This window comes from Cryptococcus depauperatus, chromosome 1 (assembly GCF_001720195.1).
Source record: "Cryptococcus depauperatus CBS 7841 chromosome 1, complete sequence".
In the NCBI taxonomy this organism is placed as follows: Eukaryota; Fungi; Basidiomycota; class Tremellomycetes; order Tremellales; family Cryptococcaceae; genus Cryptococcus; species Cryptococcus depauperatus.
This window is the reverse complement of record NC_089468.1, coordinates 2,853,376-2,873,666: the sequence shown is the minus strand read 5'-3', so window position 1 is coordinate 2,873,666 and position 20,291 is coordinate 2,853,376. Positions and strand designations below refer to the sequence as shown.

Below are 20,291 nucleotides of genomic sequence, written 5' to 3'. Positions count from 1 at the left end.
ACTTTCCAAATCAACCTTTATAATATCATTTATAACCTATGTCCGTCAAAAGGCAACGTTCAGTATCATTCTCACAGCAAAACGCCTTAAAAAGATCTCGTATCACACCTTCCCATAGAACCGGCTTCTTTGGCTTTATGGGCAGTTTGTTGCGCTGGACAGGTGTGTCTTGCTAATTTCTATCGCAAGCGATTTAATAACTAGCGACAGCTCGCGAACCGAATGAGGAACCTCCAAGCGATGGAGAGAGTGAGCAATCTGAGTCGCAAGATCCCCCGGACTCTATTCAAGGAATGAGTGCAAACCTCTCTTTCCCGGATCCACCATCACCTATCTCACCACCATCCCCATCGTCCTCGACAGATGCACAAGGAAACGCAACTTGCTCGCAGCGAAGAAGACGCAGGCGTCCAATGCGGCCTAATCGCGATGCTTACTCGCAATCAAACTCGTTCACCTGGTCTTCTACTATTGAATCCCCACGTCGTCCATTATGGTACGATGCGTCTCCCAGATCACTAACGACGCGCCAAAATAATCGAAACCAGGATCTTGCGAGCCAAAGAGTTATGTCGATGTTTTCTGGACGACAAGCGCTGGATAGACGGCGAAGTTTACGCCGTATAGACGAAAGTATTAAGGGAATACGGAAGGTGCTACAAAATGATCAAGCAACGAAGGAATTGGATGATATTGTGTCAAAACCTAAATCAGGATACAAGCCTAGAACAAAGAGGGAGATTGGAGTCAAGGCAAAAGAACAAGCTTCCAAACCGTAAGCTTCACTCTCTGTATCATGGCTGAAGGCTCATGTGTCGTAGATCTCGCTTCGAGTTGTTTTCCGTCTTAAAAAACCTCAAAGAACTTCACTTACAAAAGGAAGCTCTTCTCCGCCCCTCCAAAGTCTTCATCCCTACTAAACTCAACCCACAACAAGAACGAACAATAGACCAACATCTCTCTAATCCTTCCTTCAAAAAAGTAGTGCCTGCTGCGGAAATAACTAGCTCATCGTTGAAGAGATTAAAACCGAATATATGGTTGGATGATGAAGTCATCAATGGTTATTGCGACTTGATGGTGCAAAGATTAAAAGGAGAAAGAGGAGATGGGAGGAAAGTGCATTTTCTCAATTCGTTCTTCTACGTAAGGTTAGCAGATAAAGGATATGAAAGTGCACGACTGAGGCGATGGACGAAAAAGGTACTTTCTCATCAGATCCTGGTGTTGTTCCGTTGACGCAGGATGTCAGGTCGACATATTCTCACTTGATATACTCTTCTTTCCTATTAATCTCGGTAATCTTCATTGGACATGTCTCGCTATCAACTTTCCTCGTAAACGTATCGAGTATTATGATTCTATGGGAGATTACGGAAATTCAAGGAAAACAATCTTTAAGAACGTGCGAGAATATCTTGACAAGGAGAGTAGAGATAAAAAGGGAAAACCTATGGATTTGATTGGTTGGGTGGATATATTCAACAAGGTTGGTTCTTTTGGTTGCCTTTTTTGTATAAGCTAACAATTTGCTCTCTCTCTCTATTCATTATATAGAATACACCACAACAAGACAACGGGTCTGACTGTGGTGTATTCACTCTCCAAACTCTTGAAGCACTTACTCGTGGACGGGATCTAGTTGAAAACGGCTTTGAATTTACAGCAAAGAATATGCCCTTTTTCAGAAGACTAATGGTTTGGGAGATTGGGGAGGGAAGATTGGAAAAGAGAGATTGGGGAGAGCCTGTCTTATGATGGTCTCCATATCAGAATGGGGAATTTGATGAAGCGTAGTATCATTTTTTGAGGGTTTATTGAGTGAAGGTACCTCTGCCCTTTCCTAATAATCGCGTATAGGGAAATCAGTATAGCTGGGGAATATGACTTATTTGTGTAGTATTTGATTTCGATCTTCGTTTTCGCATCACACTGAATTCTTATATGAGCTGATATTCTTTCAGAGAGAATATTTATAGTTTGACAATGCTATCAGTGAACACCTGATTAACTCATGAGCTCTGTGTTTGAATTGGATGACATGCTGAACCAAGTCTTTGAATATTTCCAATGTCTCCAAAGTACAAGCAATGGCAAAGCCAAAAGATATACTGGTAGAATGCCTACGGCCAAATACTTCCACTTACATTGTATATGCAATAAAGATATGTATAGTAGAAGCATGTACAACAAATTACATCTTATTCACTTATACCATAAAACAGCTATTTATCATTAGAAAATCCATTTTAACACATTATAGCTGTAAGTGCATACCACTTCACGCAGCCACATGGGAAAACCCGGAAAAGTCCGTCAACATAGAATACATAAATTGTAGATAGAATAGTTTCTCTTTAGATACTTCATTTAGATGCATGACCAATGCTAGTTTTGCGGTATCAAGAACTTTAACAATATATATATATACTATTCTAATAGTACTTATCATTGACAATTCAGTGAGGCACTCCTGTGCCTACATATAGTGTAAGTGCAAGCACCTCACTTGCCACTCCTAGAAACCCCGCGGGATTATGGGCTTTGAGGATGATAGATAAAGGTTGAATGATTAGATATGATTTCTTTAGATACTTCATTTCGATGCATGACCAGTGCTAGTTTTGCAGTATCAAGAACTTTAACAATATATATATATACTATTCTAATAGTATTTAGCATCGACAACTTAGTGAGGCATCCCTGTGCCTACATATAGCCAAGTTATTAAACACTGCATTCTTAAAAACAAAGTTATGATGTAATCTGTGTATTTATTGATAATCAGAATACAATATAACAGTCATTTTCTTTTCGCCACTTTTGATCTTTCAACCACAGCAACTATAATGTCTTCATCAGAATACGGAAAGCCTTCAATGGATGGGTCCACCATCAACTTTAACAACGGTCAGGGTATAAACGCAAATGGAAAGCAACCTTCATCCATTCCTGAAGAACACGATTTGGATCGTTATGTGACCGATGACGTTCCTCGCCAGCCAAAGATGATTGCCAAAGCTCAAAATTTAGAGGGAGGATTACTCGTACATGGACAGGTTGACGGAGTTGACAGGAGCTGATGACGGACCAGACTGTTCAGCCTCTAAGGCAAAATGAGATGCAACCTTCCTACGCCCAAGACTTGGGAACTGGCAGTATCGAGGTGAGGTTGATGGAGGGTTGCTTGGTTGTGACTCACACATATCATAGCATGGCTTTTATGGGTCTATGATGAACGCTCTTGGGTCATGTATTGGTGCCATTGGCATGATTCCATGCTGTCCTTGTCCCAACCCGTACAGCAATGTCGCCCAAGGATCTGTCGGGCTGGTCTCCAGATTTGGGCAGTTTTACAAGGTGAGAGGTTGTGGAGAATGCTCAACAATGGCCTGATATGTCTGTTGTAGTCTGTCGACCCTGGCTTGGTTAGGGTTAATGTATGCACTGAGTCTGTTAATATCGTAGGTGGGTATAGCCATCCGGCCTTTTTGGCTTATACTTGTCCATGTGGGTTGACGCTGACTTGGCTTGCCAGATGTGAAGATTCAGTTGACTTCTGTCCCTCGTCAAACTGTGCAAACCAAAGACAACGTTTCTGTTGATGTTGACAGTGTCATCTGTTGGCACGGTAAGTTTGAATTTGTATCTCTATTCCGCGACTGATCGACGTAAAGTGATTTCTCCTTATCGGGCATCTTTTGGTATCAATAATGTCTCTTGGGCCCTGATGGAGCGTGCTCGTGAGCGACTTCTGTTTTAGAACGGATAAAACTAACATTGTCACAGAGACTACGCTTCGTCAAGTTGTCGGTGGAAGGGCTCTTCAAAGCGTTATTTCCGATCGAGAGGGCCTCGCCCATGAAGTTGCCGAGATTGTATGAAGATCTGTAACGGTACTGCGTCTTTTACTAACCTTTGCTTGATAGATTGAAGCAACAGCCGAAAAGTGGGGAGTTGCCATCGAGTCTATTCTCCTCAAAGATATCAACTTTTCCGTCGAGCTCCAGCAATCGCTCTCTAGTGCAGCGACTCAGAAGAGGATTGGTGAATCCAAGGTCATTGCTGCTCGCGCTGAGGTTGATGCTGCCAAGTTGATGAGACAAGCGGCAGATGTAAGTTTGTTTACAACATATAGTGGCAGAGCAATAATTGACATATAAAAGATTCTCGCTTCTCCTGCTGCTATGCAAATCCGACAACTTGAAGCTTTGCAAGCCATGGCTCGTACTTCTGGTAGCAAGGTTGTTTTCGTTCCCATGAACCTCGGTACCATGGGTGCTGCAGGTATGGACAATGATGTCGCAAACCAGATCGCTGCCTCCGTGCGTGATGAACATGGTCAGCACCGAGATGGATCAGGACTCGCTACCAATGCCGGGTTGATCAGCTCTATGGCTGAGATCTAAGCTGTTGACTCTGGCGTCCATTTTGTTTACATACTAATGAATTGAATATTGTAATATAGTCTCCCTCTTGCTCTGAAATCAAAAGATAATCTAAATATAATGGATTGCAATCAGTGTCGTAACACTTGACATGCTTGATATGGTAATTATTGTCTGCTACCAGGATGTATAATCGTATTGTGAGACTTTTTAACGAAAATGTTGCTCTACTTTCGTCTCTTGAGCTCTCTCTCAAATTTGGCTTTCTTTGGTTTCCCGCTTCCTAAGCCAGATGTGCTAATTCTTTTTCTGCCTCTCTCTAGGGCATCGCCTCTCTGCCCAAATTTACCACCTACATTGTCCCAAACTCCTTTATCTCCTCTTTCTCCAAGTACACCTTCCAGCTCCGCCTCCAGACCATTTCTACCTCTTCTACCTCTACTCGGCCCAACACCAAAGCCCATTGCCAGGGCTTCCTCGTCTTCTCGCCTCCTTTTTGCCTCCCTTTTGGAAGTGACCAATCTCGTCATGTTTTCTTCTTCAAAGTCTTGAATTCGTTTAAGTTCAGCAGCACGTTTAGCGCTGACAGAATTTGAATGTTTGACAGACGCAGACATGACGGGACGAACAGAAAGCCCTGTTGTAGATTCCAATAGGGGCGTGTTGTCCATTGTGGCGGCAAATTCACCCAACAGAGCAGGCGCACGACGTTCCCGTTCTCGACGAGTCACAGAGGATTCATTATATGGCATAGCAGCCACACGCGGTGGGCGATAAACCCCAGACTTTTGTTCCTCGTTATCTTCACCGCCGTCCGAAGCAGCAACATATTTTTCTACGATAGCTTTAGGCTCGTTGCGAGAAACAATTGCAGAAAGGTTTGGCCGAAAAGATAATGGGTCTGTAGCAAATTTTGTATTAATAAAGCATTACAAACGCAGATTGCAAAATAAATAAATAAAATAATCACCTTCTTCTGCATTCTCAACAATCTCTTTTCCTCGCTTCTCCTCAGCCTCGGCGAGACCAACAAGTTTCTTGATTTGGTATTCCAATTTGCTCTCTAGTCCTCGGACTTTTTCCATAACCTCTTGATTCATAATCAACTCGCCGGCTATTTCTGTGAGGGCAATGTCTTGGGTAATTTGAGGTCGGGACCGTGGATTAGCAAATGGTGTGGTTAGAGATGAAGACAATGACGGATTTGTGGCCGGACAAAAGCCGGTGAGACGAAGAGCAAGCAAGATGACAAGGTGGTGCAGTGATGACAATAAAATGTGTGGTCTCAGGTTGAGTAACGACAGACCATTGTCGAAACTGAGCGTTGGATCGTGCTTTTCAACCCTATTCGCTCGCGTATTAGCTGTCAAGCCAGCATATTCCATGAGCGAGATAATGCCTACTTGTTCAATAATGAATGAGAAGAAGAAATAGTTGCATCAATAGCTGTCTGAACAGTTTCAAATAATTTCAAAACGTCTTCACTTGACGAAACAACCTCAGCGTCATTTTCCATCCTGTATTTCGAAAGCTAAAATATTGCAAAGTCAGCTTTAGTTTGGCATAATGAGGGTCTAAAAAAGACAGATTCTCAGTCGCGAGTTTTCTAGGCTCGCTCCACCCTCCTAAGGTGGAATAGGCGTTATAATCAGTTCACCTCTCTTTGTGAGGGTGCTCAGTGCCCAGTGCGAAAACATCCTTGAATCTATGTTTCTCATAGACGATAGGCGAGAATGACCTACTCTAGAATGACTTGGATGGATATCGTAAACTTTTGAGATGAAAAAGAAAACAAAAAGAATGAAAAATTTGTGGATAACGAAAAATTATTGCGAAAAAAGTTGTGACACAACGACTTTCTTTTATGTAGCCTGCCTCCACTTTTGTCTCTTTGATTTTATCTTTGTGACTTTGTTTTCTCTTAATTCTTTATTCTTCGACCGATTCAAGCAATGATTCAACAATGAATGTAACACGTCCTGAAGAGACTCTGTCAAGATGGGGTACACTGCGTACAACTGTGCGGTTTTCAGTTGCTGCAAAGGAGAAGAACAGAACAAGCCAAGCAGATACGCTTGCCATCTCATCGGCTTCAAGTTCAGCTGGAGCTGCTTTTGCTAGATCTTTGGTGCTCTTTACTGGTATGCATGTTTAATCTTTTGAATGCAATGAGCTCATTGACGCAGGATTTCTATTTAAGAAACCATCCAAGTTGTTCAAGCCTAACCGAGGTATGCCCTCATTACTGTCAAGGCTAATGGCATTCGCTTACCTAGATTACAGTGGATAATTGGCTAGGTTTGCGGCAGTTGGCTCTTTCTACAGACCAAACTCTCTCGCCCCAGTTTATTCGTTCTCTTCTTTCCAATAAGTCAGGGCTGATCACGGTAACTCTTGTCATAACCCCCCCTATGCTTGTTAATGCAACGCTCGGCTTCCTCCTTTTCACGTCACACTCGATTTTCTCTCTTGCGCTTGCAAAATTGTCTATTTTTCAAAGAAAGCTAGAAACAGACCAAGGAGAAGTAACGAAAGAAGATGAGATAAATTTGGAAACTCTGATAAGAGGACCAACGGTAATACCAAATCATCCGACATTTTTGTCAGGTATCGCAGGGGCAGGGGCAGGGGTAGTACAAGGCTTAGCTTTTACACCTGTTGAGAACGTCATGAGGTGCGTCCCGTTGGTGCCAACTCTCAACGTATGCTGACTGCCCGATACAGATTCGTCCAGCAGTCAACCATGTCGTGGGCCACGCTTCTTGCTCGTTTTGTAAACTTGCCTGTTTCCAATTTTCCATCTGCTTTCTCGAGCGTTCAACCAATCACCCCTTTCCAAGCAGTTAAAAACTTGTTTGCTAGCAAAACTTGGAAAAAAGAAAAGAACTGGTGGAAAGGTTGGAAATGGGCTGCAGCACGCGATGCGTTAGTTTATCTCTAAAGCTGAAACATTCTGGCTTATAAAATGGAATGCAGATTCGGCTATAGCTGTTTCTTTGCGGCTTTTGATGTAACGAGAAGAGTGGGATTGAGGGTAAAACAATTTTATGGCGGAGATATTCAACAAGAATGGATCAATCTTGGTGATTCCCAGTGTTCCCCTAAAACACGGACAATTGCTTATCGTCCTTGTTTGGATCGGCCGCAAGCTCCAGTCAAGGCGAGGCTTGCCCAGGCTGTCACTATTGTAACAGGTGGCATATTGGCAAGTGTTTTGGCTCAAATTATAGGACGACCATTTCGAATCTGTCAGCGGATCATGATGCTCGATGAATTTCAGCGAATCAAAGTCAGGAACCTTCAAGCTCAGATGCAAAGCCAAACCCAACCTCAGAGCATTTCTACTTTCCCTGAGGCTCTTCACAACAGGCACTCTCATCCCATATTAGACGTTTACAGGCAGAAAGGTCTTCGACCTTTTATCCAATCAAGCGCACAAATACAATCAGCACAGATGGAAAAGGAGTTAACGAAGGAGAAATTATCAAGGGCTTTGAGAAGGATAGGTTGGAGGGTGGCTAGTGTTGGCCCTTGGGGTCTAGGATTTCTTGTATGGGCTTGGGTTGGAGGAGAGGTTTAGAACGATTATAGATACTAAATTTGTTGTACATTTACATCTCTTGCAAGCATATTCCATGCATACTTTCTGCTCCAAACGCTCGTCTTTGTCTATGTTTCTATTGCACCATTTCTGTCTCCATGTGTCCATGAAAAGCGACTTCGGCCTCCAAAACTTGTTCTCCAAATACTCTATCCATACCACACTTGGCCAAAACACTCATCAACCCCCCCTGTCCTTCCACAGATTGCATGAGGGTATCTTCTTCTTCCTGAGAACGGACAAGCATGAGGCCTGCATATCCAAGAGAATTGAGTTCTAATGGAGGATGAGGATCAGGAAGAGGGAAAGAAGGACGAGTACGGGGGATCAAGTGTATATGCTCTCTGCCACATCCTTGTCAATCGCATGTTTGTTTGCAGGCATGTGTATACGCACAGGGTCATGAGCAGGTTCCATCCTCCATCTTTGATGCTTCCATGTCTCCTAGCAGCATCAAATGCCATATCCAACAATTTCATCAATGCTGGTGCCAAGGTATCAATGAGATTCTCGATCGATTCAGGGGTAAGAGGATAAGACATCTGGCTGGCTGAAGGCAGAGGGTGTACAATATGTAAATATGGTAGATCGGGAACGATCAAAGGCTTGTCCTTTCTCTCGAAACTCATGCTCTGGATCCACTCTTCTATAGGAGCTCGACCACTGGGAACTTCAATGAACTGAAGATGACGCCAAGGTTGACTGGCGCCCGCGCCTTCCCCGCCGTTATAGAAAGAAAGCATTTTGCGGGGCCTGGTAGGATGTCGGGAGGCTGAGAGCAGAATAAGGTAGGCAAGAGCAAGCTGAGGCGGAGTAGGTGGAAGAGATTGGGGTTGAAAGGAGAAGGGTGTGAGAAGCATATGCTCGGGAAGTACAGCATACTATCAAGGTTAGAAAACATTTGATCAAAATAACAAAGATATAACCAACCTTATTCAACTAGGTTTGCAACCGTCATCACATAGCTTTCACAATTAGAAATAGCAAAAGACGTACAAGAATAGACATTCCTTCTTCTCCTTCAAATCCTTCCAGAGACCCAAGAAACAGCTCGGGAACATAAGGCGGCTTGAAGGGCTCTTGTTGATTCTGATTGTCAATGATTTTTTGATCCTTTTCAGTCTCGCAAGCGACTTTGGGACGCTTCTTGTCAGGCGAACCATCTGCCTTTTCTTGTTGCAAGGCAGAGAGCGCATCAGCTTTGGCCTGGGCTTTGTCTTGGAGCGCTTGACACAGACGGATATTGAACTGCTTATAGTAAGCAACCATACATTTCGGACAGCATCACCCACTCTGCGGCCATCAGAATAGACGTCCTTGGCTTCACTTGGAAAGAAAAAGAGTTGTCCACTCTGCCTGGCTTCTTGGAACTTTTGCGGCAGCCTAGTAAGGAGATCCATTGGATCTTGTGGGTTGTTTGGGACAGCCATACTATTATGATACTTCCAGTTCAGGTTTTTAAGTTGTCTTGTAGTCAGAAAAGTTCTTAGCATGAAGCAATTTCAAGAAGAAAAGACAATTTCAGAATGAGGAATTTACTTTCAATCCAGGCACAAAACCTCCACTTTCGCTGACCACTTTTCCATCGCTTCAAGACTATTTCTCAGAACAAGTTTTGAAAGAAGTTGACGAAGAGTTAAAGAATACAGCTGGAATAGTTGCCAGCTGGTGTCCAGATCCTCTTTTTGCTTTCTAAAAGGTGTACAAATAGTGAGTGGAGGATAACAAGAAACCTAGAAAGTACGCAACCGTTCATTTGTGCTAGATAATGAACCTAGTATTGGCTGCTTGTGCAGAGGGGACAAACGAGATCTTATTCTGTGCTTCCAATGACAGCGTGGGGGATAAGAAGCTTCAAATGGGTACCAAGGTTGCTCTCAATCTCCAGCATCTTACCTCAAGAAGATTCTAACCATACTATTAGAATGATGGCAAGGAAAGGTCAGGAGAGTTGAGGGGATGGTGTATTTTGAAGAAGTTGTATAGTTGAGTCACCGCCACAGGACCTGAGAAGATATAAGGAAGGACCTGTTAATAGCTCTCCAGAGAATGAATCTTAAATGACTGTCTTCATCTATTCCAGCTAAACATTCCTCAGCGAAGCTACATCTCGTCCCAAGGTCTTCAGTTCAAAGCCCCAAGACATAACCCAATTCCTGACACATACATTGGATCTTTAATTGACCGAGGATGACCAGAGCATGGATGTGTTTCGTTAGTGTAACCTGTCGTTTTGACTCTTTATAATACTGAATTCCAGTAGCAAAAGTAAGTTGTAGAGTCTCTTCACAAGGTTTTCAACATCACGACGTACCAGGCTGCTCACATACAATTGTAGGCCCCATGTCAGGATGCCTGATGCTACTTTTCAAAAACAAAAACAAAAAACAAATTTTAATAGCTGTTTAAATATGATCAAGATTTGCTGCCTTGTCTGTGTCACAAACATGATTCCAAACATGGCGACATATCCTAACATTCAGTAGAATCACATATGTGTGGGTTGTACTAGCAAACAGGTAAGCAGAGCCAGCTGTCAGCTCGACCAAATGAATGACAATTGGCGAATCCATCAAGGAACAATGTGACACTAAGTAAGGATCTCTCAAATCTTGTGAGCATCTTGCTTGGATATACAAACCATATAGAATTATACCTCAAAATATCAATTGTTACACCTGCCAGTAGCCTCCACAAGTTGATTGTATGCGGTATCTGGGCCCAACGCATGGATTCTCAGTTAATAGACAAAATTACATTTGTTTCGATTCAATATATAGTCTCGTCACTGTACCTCTTATTCAAACAAATATCAACCAGGATACTCACCTTTCGTAGAATCTTCATTTTTAAACAATAAAACGGGAAGAAACCCATTGTTGAAAGCTGTAAAAGCTTTCTCACCTATAGACGTTTGCTATTGAGTGTATCCATACTGCTGCAAAAGTCATCCGCCAGATTGCCAATTGCTTGAGATTTTCAAAGTTTAAAACTTGGCACTTGATGAGTAGACATGCTCAATGGCCGGCAAAAGAATCAAAGACGAGATTCATGGTGTGCACTGAGCGCAGTATGTCTTGTCCTAAACATCGAGTCGAGGATTGCGCTCAAGATTGAACGCTTTCTCAACACAGATTAATGGTTCACAGTCACTAATATTTGCGTGTTGAAGAGTTTATCCATACTGGCTGATGAACAAAGAATAGATGAAAGAGTCAGCACACCATTAACAGAAATTCCTAGTAATTCAATGGGAGCAGCGCCGGCAGCTGAAGTGGATAATTTGTTCTGCAAGCTGTACTTGTACAAATATGCATTGGACTAGTCGGAAGAAGCGCAGCCACGACATCCTACATCCATCATTAGCACAACCCTATCATTATCTAATCCAACAAATCTACGCACCACAATGAGGGCATTCCACCACGACGCCTTTTTTCAATTGAGCCTTTGGCACCCTACATATACAAGTTGAACCTTGAAAATTCATATCTTTTGTCTGGATACATCGCACACAGCAGAGCTTTTCGTATCCATTCTTTTTCCATTTTGCTATCAGGTTGGCATCTGCATAGCCTTGCTTTAATAACCAATCGTATAATTCTCTAGAAATGAGCTCGCGCTTGTAATACAAGCCATAGATATACCATGAGCGAGCATGTGTTAATCGCATGATTGGCCTGTTCTCTTGTCAGTCTCAAGCTACTCGGTATCTAGACAGAACATGTACCAGACCGACTCCACTTTACGTTTGCCTTCATGTGTTTCGTTCTCTGCATCTCTCATTTTCTTCTCGTAGTCTTCGAGAACATCCCTGGCAAGAACAGGTGAGAATGGTCTCCCAGAACGATACACTCACCGTATATCCTCGAATCCATCTGGAGGTGGCTTTGTTCTCTGAGTTCTTATTTTGGGCATGGTTCTAGAGTTATTGTGTTTGTGACAAGATTTAAAATGCAATATATGTTCTCTAAAAGGTGTTTAAAATGGAGTATCAGATAAGTAATGCCTCCCTCCTGGAATGTTTGGGTGCCTGGTTCGATTTCATAAGTTTTATCATTTCTTTTTTCAACATTTACTTTGGTTGTTGTCTTTTATAATTCTCCTCTCTCTTTTTATCTATCTAGGAGAAGTTTTCTCTTCTTGAGGATTTCATATTAAAAGACACAAGCGTCATGGGCAAGTGGCAAGAAAATAAATATGAAAACGAACTGGCTTCCAAAATCAAGCATCTCTTGTATGCTCCTTGCACCTGTATAGAGCCGTAAACCAACTAACGGTATTAGGAACAAAGCAGAAGAACGAGACCAGAGAAATCTGCCCAAAGATGCTTCATTATTAAAACAGCCACTCTCTAACAGGAGATTCCGTACTTTTGTCAAGACGTTGGACCCCGAAAATGAGGCTGTCCAAGAGATATTCTTTAGGTTGTTGTTTTGCTTGGGCGACCAACCGAAAGAAGAGAAAGATTATGTCAAACGCGCCTACAGCCGGCCTTACAACCGTCATCACGCTGATTCCATTCGCCACAATGATGTGCCATCTTCTCTACCTTTTGCCATACCAATCGCAGATGTCCCGTCTTCCAGTCGCTTTCCAACCCCAGAGCGCCGTCAGCGAATGGCTGTAAACAATGTTTTACCTTTTTCCGCGTCACGTAGATGGGATCTATCAAGAGAAGACCCTCTTGACTGGTCTTGGCAAGAATCAGTCAATGAAACATCTACCGCTCGCTATAATCTGGATTCTGGCGTAGAAAGCCACCGATCTATGAGTCAGCCATTTGCATCCGAAATTCCTGCTTCTACCTCCTTAATACACAGCAATAGACCAGCATTATTAGAGCCTTATACCGAGAATGGACAGTCACCCGATTCTAACCCGATCGACCGCCCCATCCGTCCTCTTCCTTTTCGCGGACCAGGCCGTAGATCTCTCACATCTATAGCTTCTCATCGGAATCTCCTTGCGAGTAACTCGACGATGGATGATGCCTTGGACACAATGGTCGATGGCGCGGATTCACAGCGAAGAAATGATTATGTGTTACAACGCTCATCATCCATCAGTCAGTCATCGGCCTATCGTATATCAAATCAGCTTACCTGTTTTTAATAGGTCTTCGTCGACGGACCCAAGAACAGACAGATGAAAATGAAGAAAACTATGCTGATGGAAGGTATGCTGTCCGGCGGCGGGTCCATTCACCCAATCAAACCTGGCGTCACTGGGAAGAGGGACATGACCCGTGGAACGAAGCCGCATACAATCAACGGGATACCAGGCGGGACGGTATTGTGTTTGACGATCAAATGGCCATTGTTATTGAGAATGGGCAAGATGAGATTGAAAGATCGGCTGAATCCCAAGATAATGTGTCAGGCTAATTTCATGTGGTTCCCGCTACAATCTTAGCATCCATCCATGACGAACATGGAAACGAGAGCGCTCATTGATTTCTGTATCAATCTTTCATTCACATTCGGTACACTCTTCTTCCCAGTGATGGACCGGAGCTACATTGCTTGTCTTACAAAGTCACGACTATCTAGAGATCTTGCGTCTGCATACAACTATTCCTTGTGCGTAAAGTCTACATTCCTGAGTGCGTGGAAATTATACGATTATCGCTTCAAAACACGTCAATTTTCTTTGGTCTTTTAGCGTTCGACTCATTGTTCTTTTCTGATCTGTATGTCTATTTATGAATCTTGTATAACGCCCCGTTGTAGCTGCGCTTTATATACTCGTTTCAACGCGCATGTATGTATGCCATTATCATCGATCTTCATGATTCGATAATAGTAGATATTCTGTTGCCTTTTTGATTTGCCTCCACCAGCGCATTGGACACCTCCACTTCTGTCAGCCACATATATTCTAATTATTCTCTTGTTTCTTTTTCCAAGTGTTCAATCACAAGTAATTTGCAAGATGTCAATACAAATTGACATTAGTCGATCTGAAAAAGCTCGCGCAGATGTGTGTACAATCCTTTCTTTTGAAGTAGATTATTGATACAAGTGTAGGGCAATGCCTCTTTCAAAAAAGGTAGATGGGCAGAGGCAATAGGTCTGTCAAATTCCCTTGACCTTTGGTAATCGCTACTCAAAGTGACTGAGAATCTAGGACACTATACCAATGCTGTTGTTTTCAATCCCCAAGATCCAATAGCTTATTGTAATAGAGCTCTAGCCTATCTGAAATTAGACAAGTCAGCTCTTCATTGCTCAGCATTAGTCTCGTAGCTGATTTGGCTGCCATTCTAGATTCAAAGATGCTGAAAGAGACTGCTCTTCAGCGCTAGAGCTGCCCAAAGGCGAATCCAACGTTAAAGCGCTGTATCGCCGGGGTATGGCTAGAAAGGGACAAAACAGAGCAAAAGAAGCTATTGAAGGTAAAGCTGATAGCTTGATTTGCAATTGAGCCAATTTTATGACTGACTGACGTCCCGTCAAGACATGGAACAAGTATTACACTTAGACAAACAGAACGAGGCCGCCAAAGCAGAGCTGAGAGAATTGAAGCAAAAATTGGGCGAAAAGGAACAGGTTTGTTTGCTATCCTGTGTAACTGAGGTTCGCGAATGCTGACTGATTGGGAAGAGATCTCCTAAAAGACCTTGCACACCGCCAAACTTGACTGCACCTGCCATAAATGGCCAATGCGAAAATAAGGATGAGCGAGGTTTGTCTAAAGTAACAGACCGAATTCAGGACTTGAAAATCCATAAAGCAGTTCAAGAAGATATGTCACCGGGGCAAGACGAGAAAATTTCGTTCACAACGATGAGACAGTCTCGGGACAAGAAGAAGTCATCATATATAGTGGCAAATTCATCGTCTAATTCGGCAGAGGATACGACACTAGCTGCGATTCCACAGACCTTTTCACCTTCCAAATCAAAAGTTGACTCTAGCAAACAATATTCTATACACTCACAACCTGTTGCGAGCAAAGATGAGCCCTCAAAACCAACATCGTTGCCTCCACTTCCCTCGACTCTAGATGTGGCATCTACTTCTCCTGGAGCTGGCCTTTCCCTTCTGCGCCACCTTACTCTCTCTCCACCATACAACTTTTCTCTTATATCACTCTATCCGCCTGCCAATATCCCAAAGATTCTGGGCAATCTTCTCGAGCCAGATACACTAGGCTTAGTCTTGATGGCGCTGAAAGATGGATCAAAACGAGGAGCGGAGGACAAAGCAAGAGTGCGCGTTCTCTTTGAAGGGTTAAGAGCGACCAAGAGATGGAAAATGAACACAGCAATGTTGAGTACTGCGGAGAAAGAAGCTGGACAAGAGGCGTGGGAAGGATGTGGTGGAGTTGGAAAGTGGATAGAGGGAGTTGGTGCCAATGAGGCTTTATAGGTAATGCATGTACCAAGGGGTAATAGCCGTGACGGATTCTCATGATTTTGAGAGCCGTGAGTTTCTTGTTTGGGATTTGAGATTGCTAGCACTCGTAGCGCAGTGATATTGTAAGCTTATCGAGACTGAGGGTAAAGAATGATATGTTTGTTTTATCTTGGGCTAAGCACAATACCAGTGATAACACCATACATTTTCAAATCAATTTCTGGTTGTTTTTAGACTCCAACATAGGTAAAGGTATCTTCACTGGCGTTATCGCATACCATTCATTGAGAATAAAGATGCAAACGGAAAACAAAGAAGGGTGTCGTTAGAGAATAGAGTCGTTCTTTACAGCTATATACCAACTGCAATGCCCGCCTCATCTACTCACTCTTTGCGATATACACCTGGACTAACGGCTAGTGGTTGGCTTTTACAAACTTTACCTCTCATTTTCAATATATGTCATCTTTGACAACATTGTTGGACCTTTGTATTCTAAACACTCTGCATCATAGACCTTCTATATATGCCTTCCAGATTCTAGCGACACCTCACTCATTGCACTCTCTGATACTTGAAAACCCAAGATGTCTGATCAAAACACTCAAAGTCCAAGGGATGACTTAAAACCTGAAGAGAGTGGGAAACACGAACTCTCAGACCCTGAAAGATAAGATAGGATCAAGGATCAATAAAAGTTGTTATCTACAAGCTTACGCCCTTTAGCTAACCCTTCGTTCCCTCTTTTTCCCTGAGGAAAGACGGTTCTGTCAGTTACATGCCATGACGCACTACCTTACTATGAACAACTGTCCGATGATATGTAAACTTGTGGACATATTACACATTCATTTGGATAAAAGTCATTGCCTTCAGTCCTACTTGAGCTCTCATCACCAGGTTTTGTTTACGCAGAAATTTTCAAAAAAAACCAAGATTCATTGCGTATATAATAATAATCGAAAACCCGTCTAATTATTCTGCTCACGAAAGGAGACCAAGGAATAGTAAGTAATGACAACACTATAGATACTGTCAAGAACACTGTCTGATTATCTGCGCGTATTGCCGTAGCCGTTTGAAGTCGGGCTCCGTCCTCCATAACCCGCCGTTGAAAGTCCATACGACCCTTCTCTCGAATGTTGTGGAAAGTTACTCTGCATAGGGCTATACATGTGTTGGCTATGATCGGAAGCGATAGCAGGAGAGTATAGGCTGTGATGAGGATAGGGTGAAGAATATGGCATCCCGCCGGCAGGATAACGGTAAGGAGGCTGCTGATGAACATTGGGGTAAGATGCATAGGTGGGAGTATAAGGTTGAGAAAAGAACGATTGCTGGTGGGTTGGCGGCAACGAAGTTGCAGTAGCGTGACCATTCACTGGCGATGGCACCCTGCTAGACGTTCCAGAGGGGGGCGGCATCGTCACGCCAGGCGGAGGTATAGGATACGGAGGATATCCATGTTGTTGTTCATATATATAGGCAGCATAAGGGTTTGGGCCTTGGCTGGGAGCATATGGAGAGGGAAAGTGGCTTGTCGTAGCAGAGGTGGGAGTGCTTGCAGAGCTCTTGGATTTTCGTGGTTGTCGTGAAGATGAAGATTTTAACCCGGCAGCCTCCATCGCTGCATTGACTGCCGCTCGAGCGGCCGATCCAGATCCTCGTCGCAGTGTAGGCGATAAGTGGGTACGATAACTGAGTCCAGTGAGCACCCCTTGCAAAACAGTAACTTGAACTGGTAAACTCACTGTTGCTGTAAATTATCCTGTCTACTCGTCCTTGTTTCGCAGCCGGGAAAGGGACACTTGAAAGCCTTGACGCCTGTATGTATCCTGTGATGTCTCTGCAAATGTCCTCCGGTTGTGAATCCTCTCTGGCAAATAGGACAAACGTGGGGTTTTGCCTTTCCTTCCGCCGGGCCCGTTGCTCCATTTTTTCCTTTTGTTGGGGCACTCTGTGATGCAGACCGCTGAACAGCCTGCTCACTGACAGAAGACTCGGTCTTGATCGAGCCAAGAGATAGGTCGCCACCATATGCGCTCGAGGTGTCGGGAATCGACTGTGGGTGGGTGGAAAGAGAAGGGGCGGAGGATGGATAGGGAGGCATGGTATGATGAGTCTGATGCGGAGAGGTTTCTGTCGACATGTCGATACTGTGTATAAAACACAAAAAGAAAAAAAGAATAATTACAACCAAAGCCGACAAGAAACAAATCAAAACTTACAATATAAACTGCCACCGTCTGCTATTTCACTCGGGACTTTGCAACACTTGTTGCTGGGTTTTCCGCGCGCGCCTTTCCGTCGTACACTGTTGGCGAAAGGCACGCGGCAACAGTCGGCAACGTCAACGCCAGTCGGGATTTTCGCAAAAAGCCGAAAAGAGAACCCGAGGAGAATCATCGGTCGGCAATTTGCGGCCAAGTGACCGTGGCGGATTGGAGATGCATCGAGCGATTCGAGGTGTACATGGGTCAAGTAGATGGGCAAAAAGGATGTCGTGGTTATGGCGTCAAGCGTCGCAGGAGAAGCAGAAAGCGAGTGGATGAGAGAGAGTGTGGTACGGCAAAGGATGCAGAACGAGGGGAAAAAGGTGGATAGTCAGCGCGGTTTCATCCAACATGATTCAAAACGACTTGGAGCACGCCAAAAGGATGTCCCTACGTGCTTGATGGCAGTCACAAGAGAAATGTACGGACGGGATACCACTCTGTGTAGGTCAGGGAGACAGAAGGAAGAACGATGGAATGGATCGACAGGGAAGGAGGGTAGATAACCTTTCTGCCAGAGGCATCTCTCGACGTACATGGGCCAAGCGTCTGCATCTCACAGCGCACCCAGATGAGCCTACCCTCGCTCCTTCCCAAGACGTCTCCCTGCTTGTACGCACGAGAACAGCACTCACCTATTACGATGGCCTTCTACGCCAATGTGTCTACTGCGTGCTACTCCAGAGAGAGACCGAGCGGCTGGTTGAGGGAATCAATGCTTCGCTGACTGCTTGTAGTCACAGCGTCCCGGTGTATAACCACTCGCTTTTATGAATAAAAGAACCAAAGAACAAATGGGATTGTACAAATTATCAGCGTAAAGGGTAAACAATATCAAGGGTTAACGGAAAGGAAGCCATCAACAATTCAAGGAGCAAATAGAAAAAATTAAAAATTAAAAATAAATAAAAGTGGCCATTTCGGATTCGGGTAGAAAATAAAAAATAAAAAATAAAAAATAAATTAAATTTAAGAAAAAGAAAGAAAGAAAGTCGGCCCGCCACGTGGGCCGCTTCTTTCGGTACTGGCCAATAGGGTGTATTTGTCGCGGACTCAGGACTCAGGTGGCGGCGATACCCGCCATACAGGGTACCCGCTGACGTAATAGTCCGTAAAGACACAAGGGCAAGCCCAATCAATTCTCCGTTTAGTTCTACGTGCTCTTTGGCAGGTTTGTACGTAATCCTGCTACTGAGGGCGTAAATGGAAAAATGGTATATACATTTCCGGCAACCATGGATATGGCATTCGGCATCAATATGTCAGCTGAATGACGCTACTGCTTGTTGTCAATTACCGGTGATCAAGAGCTTGTGCGATGGAGAGAAGGAACGGCTGACATGCCAATGCCAAAAGTAGAAATGGGTAAAGTTCTATTCGCATCCACTGCTTGTCCATTGCTGCATACGATTCAGCATCATGGACTGGCAGTGTGATCCATCTATACAGCTCGACATATGGGCGATGTACGATAGCGGTCCAAACATATTCCCCGTTGGAGACTCGGGTGACCGAAGGTTTTTTGTCGTACCGACATTGTTTTCTAGTCAGTATTCTATCATCTTTTGCGATACCATGGTGAGATGGGATATTGCTTGTCCCTGAGATCCGAACTTTGTAGCTGGTATGTGAAGCGTGGCGGGCTGTCGTTTTCTTTGAGATGGAGAATGGTCCGTTCGTCGGTTCTATTTCGGAATTTGGCGTGATTGGCGTGGACGGGAATGGCTGTAATGCGGTTGTAATGAAGGAATAGTGATGGGCTTGCTATGTTCGCTTATTCCATTACCGTGATTACAGACACAATGACGCATTTCCCTTTTGGTGACACAAATAGGCAATAACCGTCTGTATCACAAGTAAGCTGTTTTGCAGCATACCGCTAGAACAATTAAAAAGAAAACTCACAAGTCAGGTCTATCATCAAGGTTTGCGGGATTTGAGCCAAACCCGAAGGGTTGTTTACGGGCTTTCCTTTTTTGTCATGGGCATCATCCCTGGAATGTATCTGATAGCAATGGCTATCATTCATGCTTTTCCGAAAAACATGGACGGTTACCTAGACGCGAAAACCATATACACCAACATATGACATGGAAACGCTTGACGGGAGCGGATTACCATCAACATCGTTTGCTCGGATGGGTGACTGGAGGTGAGCGGTATCAAATCCAGCATGACGAGGCTCATTTTAACTGGGATCGTTGAGCTGTATCCGCTTCGGTTGATTATTGTACTGCTGGCAGCTGATGATTGGGGCGTAGCGACGGGTAAAAAAGAATGAGAAATGGGGCTGTGTTGGCTGCCTCTCTTTCAATTTTCAGCTTTTGCCACGCGTTGAGGAGCTGCAGACGCGATGCTTTGAGTTTCCACGTATGGGCATTCACATACCAGCGGTGAGCTGGCATGCTATGGCGTATCGATTTCGCAACTTCGTTTTTTGTATGACAATGGCGACATATCTCAGCTTCGCTCAAAATCAGCATCACTATGGATGTTGAGATACAATGTACGGTTGGAATAAAGGAAAACGAGCGAATGAAGAAAATAATTATACAAAATAGTGTCGTCATAACATTATAAAAGGTCACGTGATATTACTACGTAAACAACAACAATCGTCGCGTTTCCGAATATATTATATTTAAATCTTTATCCATCTTGCTCCTTC

At 43.8% G+C, this 20,291-nt stretch overlaps 9 protein-coding genes across 9 annotated transcripts; 5 read left to right on the top strand and 4 right to left on the bottom strand.

Moving 5' to 3' along the window:
* Window positions 1-38: 38 nt before the first annotated feature.
* Window positions 39-1,758, top strand: L203_101130 (uncharacterized protein; the record flags this gene model as incomplete). The annotated part of the gene is made up of 5 exons (XM_066210575.1): window positions 39-162; window positions 211-775; window positions 822-1,203; window positions 1,253-1,489; window positions 1,558-1,758. 5 exons carry the CDS (start codon window positions 39-41, stop codon window positions 1,756-1,758), a joined length of 1,509 nt encoding a protein of 502 aa, XP_066066672.1.
* A 1,091-nt stretch (window positions 1,759-2,849) lies between these two features.
* L203_101129 (uncharacterized protein) lies at window positions 2,850-4,409 on the top strand (the record flags this gene model as incomplete). The annotated part of the gene is made up of 9 exons (XM_066210574.1): window positions 2,850-3,047; window positions 3,095-3,166; window positions 3,214-3,360; window positions 3,411-3,468; window positions 3,539-3,631; window positions 3,678-3,743; window positions 3,790-3,878; window positions 3,930-4,115; window positions 4,167-4,409. 9 exons carry the CDS (start codon window positions 2,850-2,852, stop codon window positions 4,407-4,409), a joined length of 1,152 nt encoding a protein of 383 aa, XP_066066671.1.
* Window positions 4,410-4,615: 206 nt separating this feature from the next.
* Window positions 4,616-5,904, bottom strand: L203_101128 (uncharacterized protein; the record flags this gene model as incomplete). Its single annotated transcript, XM_066210573.1, has 3 exons — window positions 4,616-5,289; window positions 5,359-5,732; window positions 5,792-5,904. 3 exons carry the CDS (start codon window positions 5,902-5,904, stop codon window positions 4,616-4,618), a joined length of 1,161 nt encoding a protein of 386 aa, XP_066066670.1.
* A 447-nt stretch (window positions 5,905-6,351) lies between these two features.
* Window positions 6,352-7,968, top strand: L203_101127 (uncharacterized protein; the record flags this gene model as incomplete). Its single annotated transcript, XM_066210572.1, has 5 exons — window positions 6,352-6,529; window positions 6,575-6,619; window positions 6,672-7,062; window positions 7,113-7,313; window positions 7,365-7,968. 5 exons carry the CDS (start codon window positions 6,352-6,354, stop codon window positions 7,966-7,968), a joined length of 1,419 nt encoding a protein of 472 aa, XP_066066669.1.
* A 97-nt stretch (window positions 7,969-8,065) lies between these two features.
* On the bottom strand, window positions 8,066-9,419 carry L203_101126 (uncharacterized protein; the record flags this gene model as incomplete). Its single annotated transcript, XM_066210571.1, has 5 exons — window positions 8,066-8,333; window positions 8,386-8,870; window positions 8,920-8,928; window positions 8,986-9,237; window positions 9,282-9,419. 5 exons carry the CDS (start codon window positions 9,417-9,419, stop codon window positions 8,066-8,068), a joined length of 1,152 nt encoding a protein of 383 aa, XP_066066668.1.
* A 1,891-nt stretch (window positions 9,420-11,310) lies between these two features.
* L203_101125 (uncharacterized protein) lies at window positions 11,311-11,907 on the bottom strand (the record flags this gene model as incomplete). The annotated part of the gene is made up of 4 exons (XM_066210570.1): window positions 11,311-11,339; window positions 11,395-11,669; window positions 11,720-11,803; window positions 11,849-11,907. The coding sequence occupies 4 exons, from the start codon at window positions 11,905-11,907 to the stop codon at window positions 11,311-11,313; spliced, it is 447 nt and encodes a 148-aa protein (XP_066066667.1).
* Window positions 11,908-12,164: 257 nt separating this feature from the next.
* L203_101124 (uncharacterized protein) lies at window positions 12,165-13,376 on the top strand (the record flags this gene model as incomplete). Its single annotated transcript, XM_066210569.1, has 3 exons — window positions 12,165-12,226; window positions 12,276-13,057; window positions 13,108-13,376. The coding sequence occupies 3 exons, from the start codon at window positions 12,165-12,167 to the stop codon at window positions 13,374-13,376; spliced, it is 1,113 nt and encodes a 370-aa protein (XP_066066666.1).
* A 547-nt stretch (window positions 13,377-13,923) lies between these two features.
* L203_101123 (uncharacterized protein) lies at window positions 13,924-15,362 on the top strand (the record flags this gene model as incomplete). Its single annotated transcript, XM_066210568.1, has 6 exons — window positions 13,924-13,971; window positions 14,019-14,061; window positions 14,119-14,203; window positions 14,259-14,386; window positions 14,449-14,540; window positions 14,595-15,362. 6 exons carry the CDS (start codon window positions 13,924-13,926, stop codon window positions 15,360-15,362), a joined length of 1,164 nt encoding a protein of 387 aa, XP_066066665.1.
* A 1,040-nt stretch (window positions 15,363-16,402) lies between these two features.
* L203_101122 (uncharacterized protein) lies at window positions 16,403-17,499 on the bottom strand (the record flags this gene model as incomplete). The annotated part of the gene is made up of 2 exons (XM_066210567.1): window positions 16,403-17,048; window positions 17,102-17,499. The coding sequence occupies 2 exons, from the start codon at window positions 17,497-17,499 to the stop codon at window positions 16,403-16,405; spliced, it is 1,044 nt and encodes a 347-aa protein (XP_066066664.1).
* Between the last annotated feature and the right edge of the window lie 2,792 nt (window positions 17,500-20,291).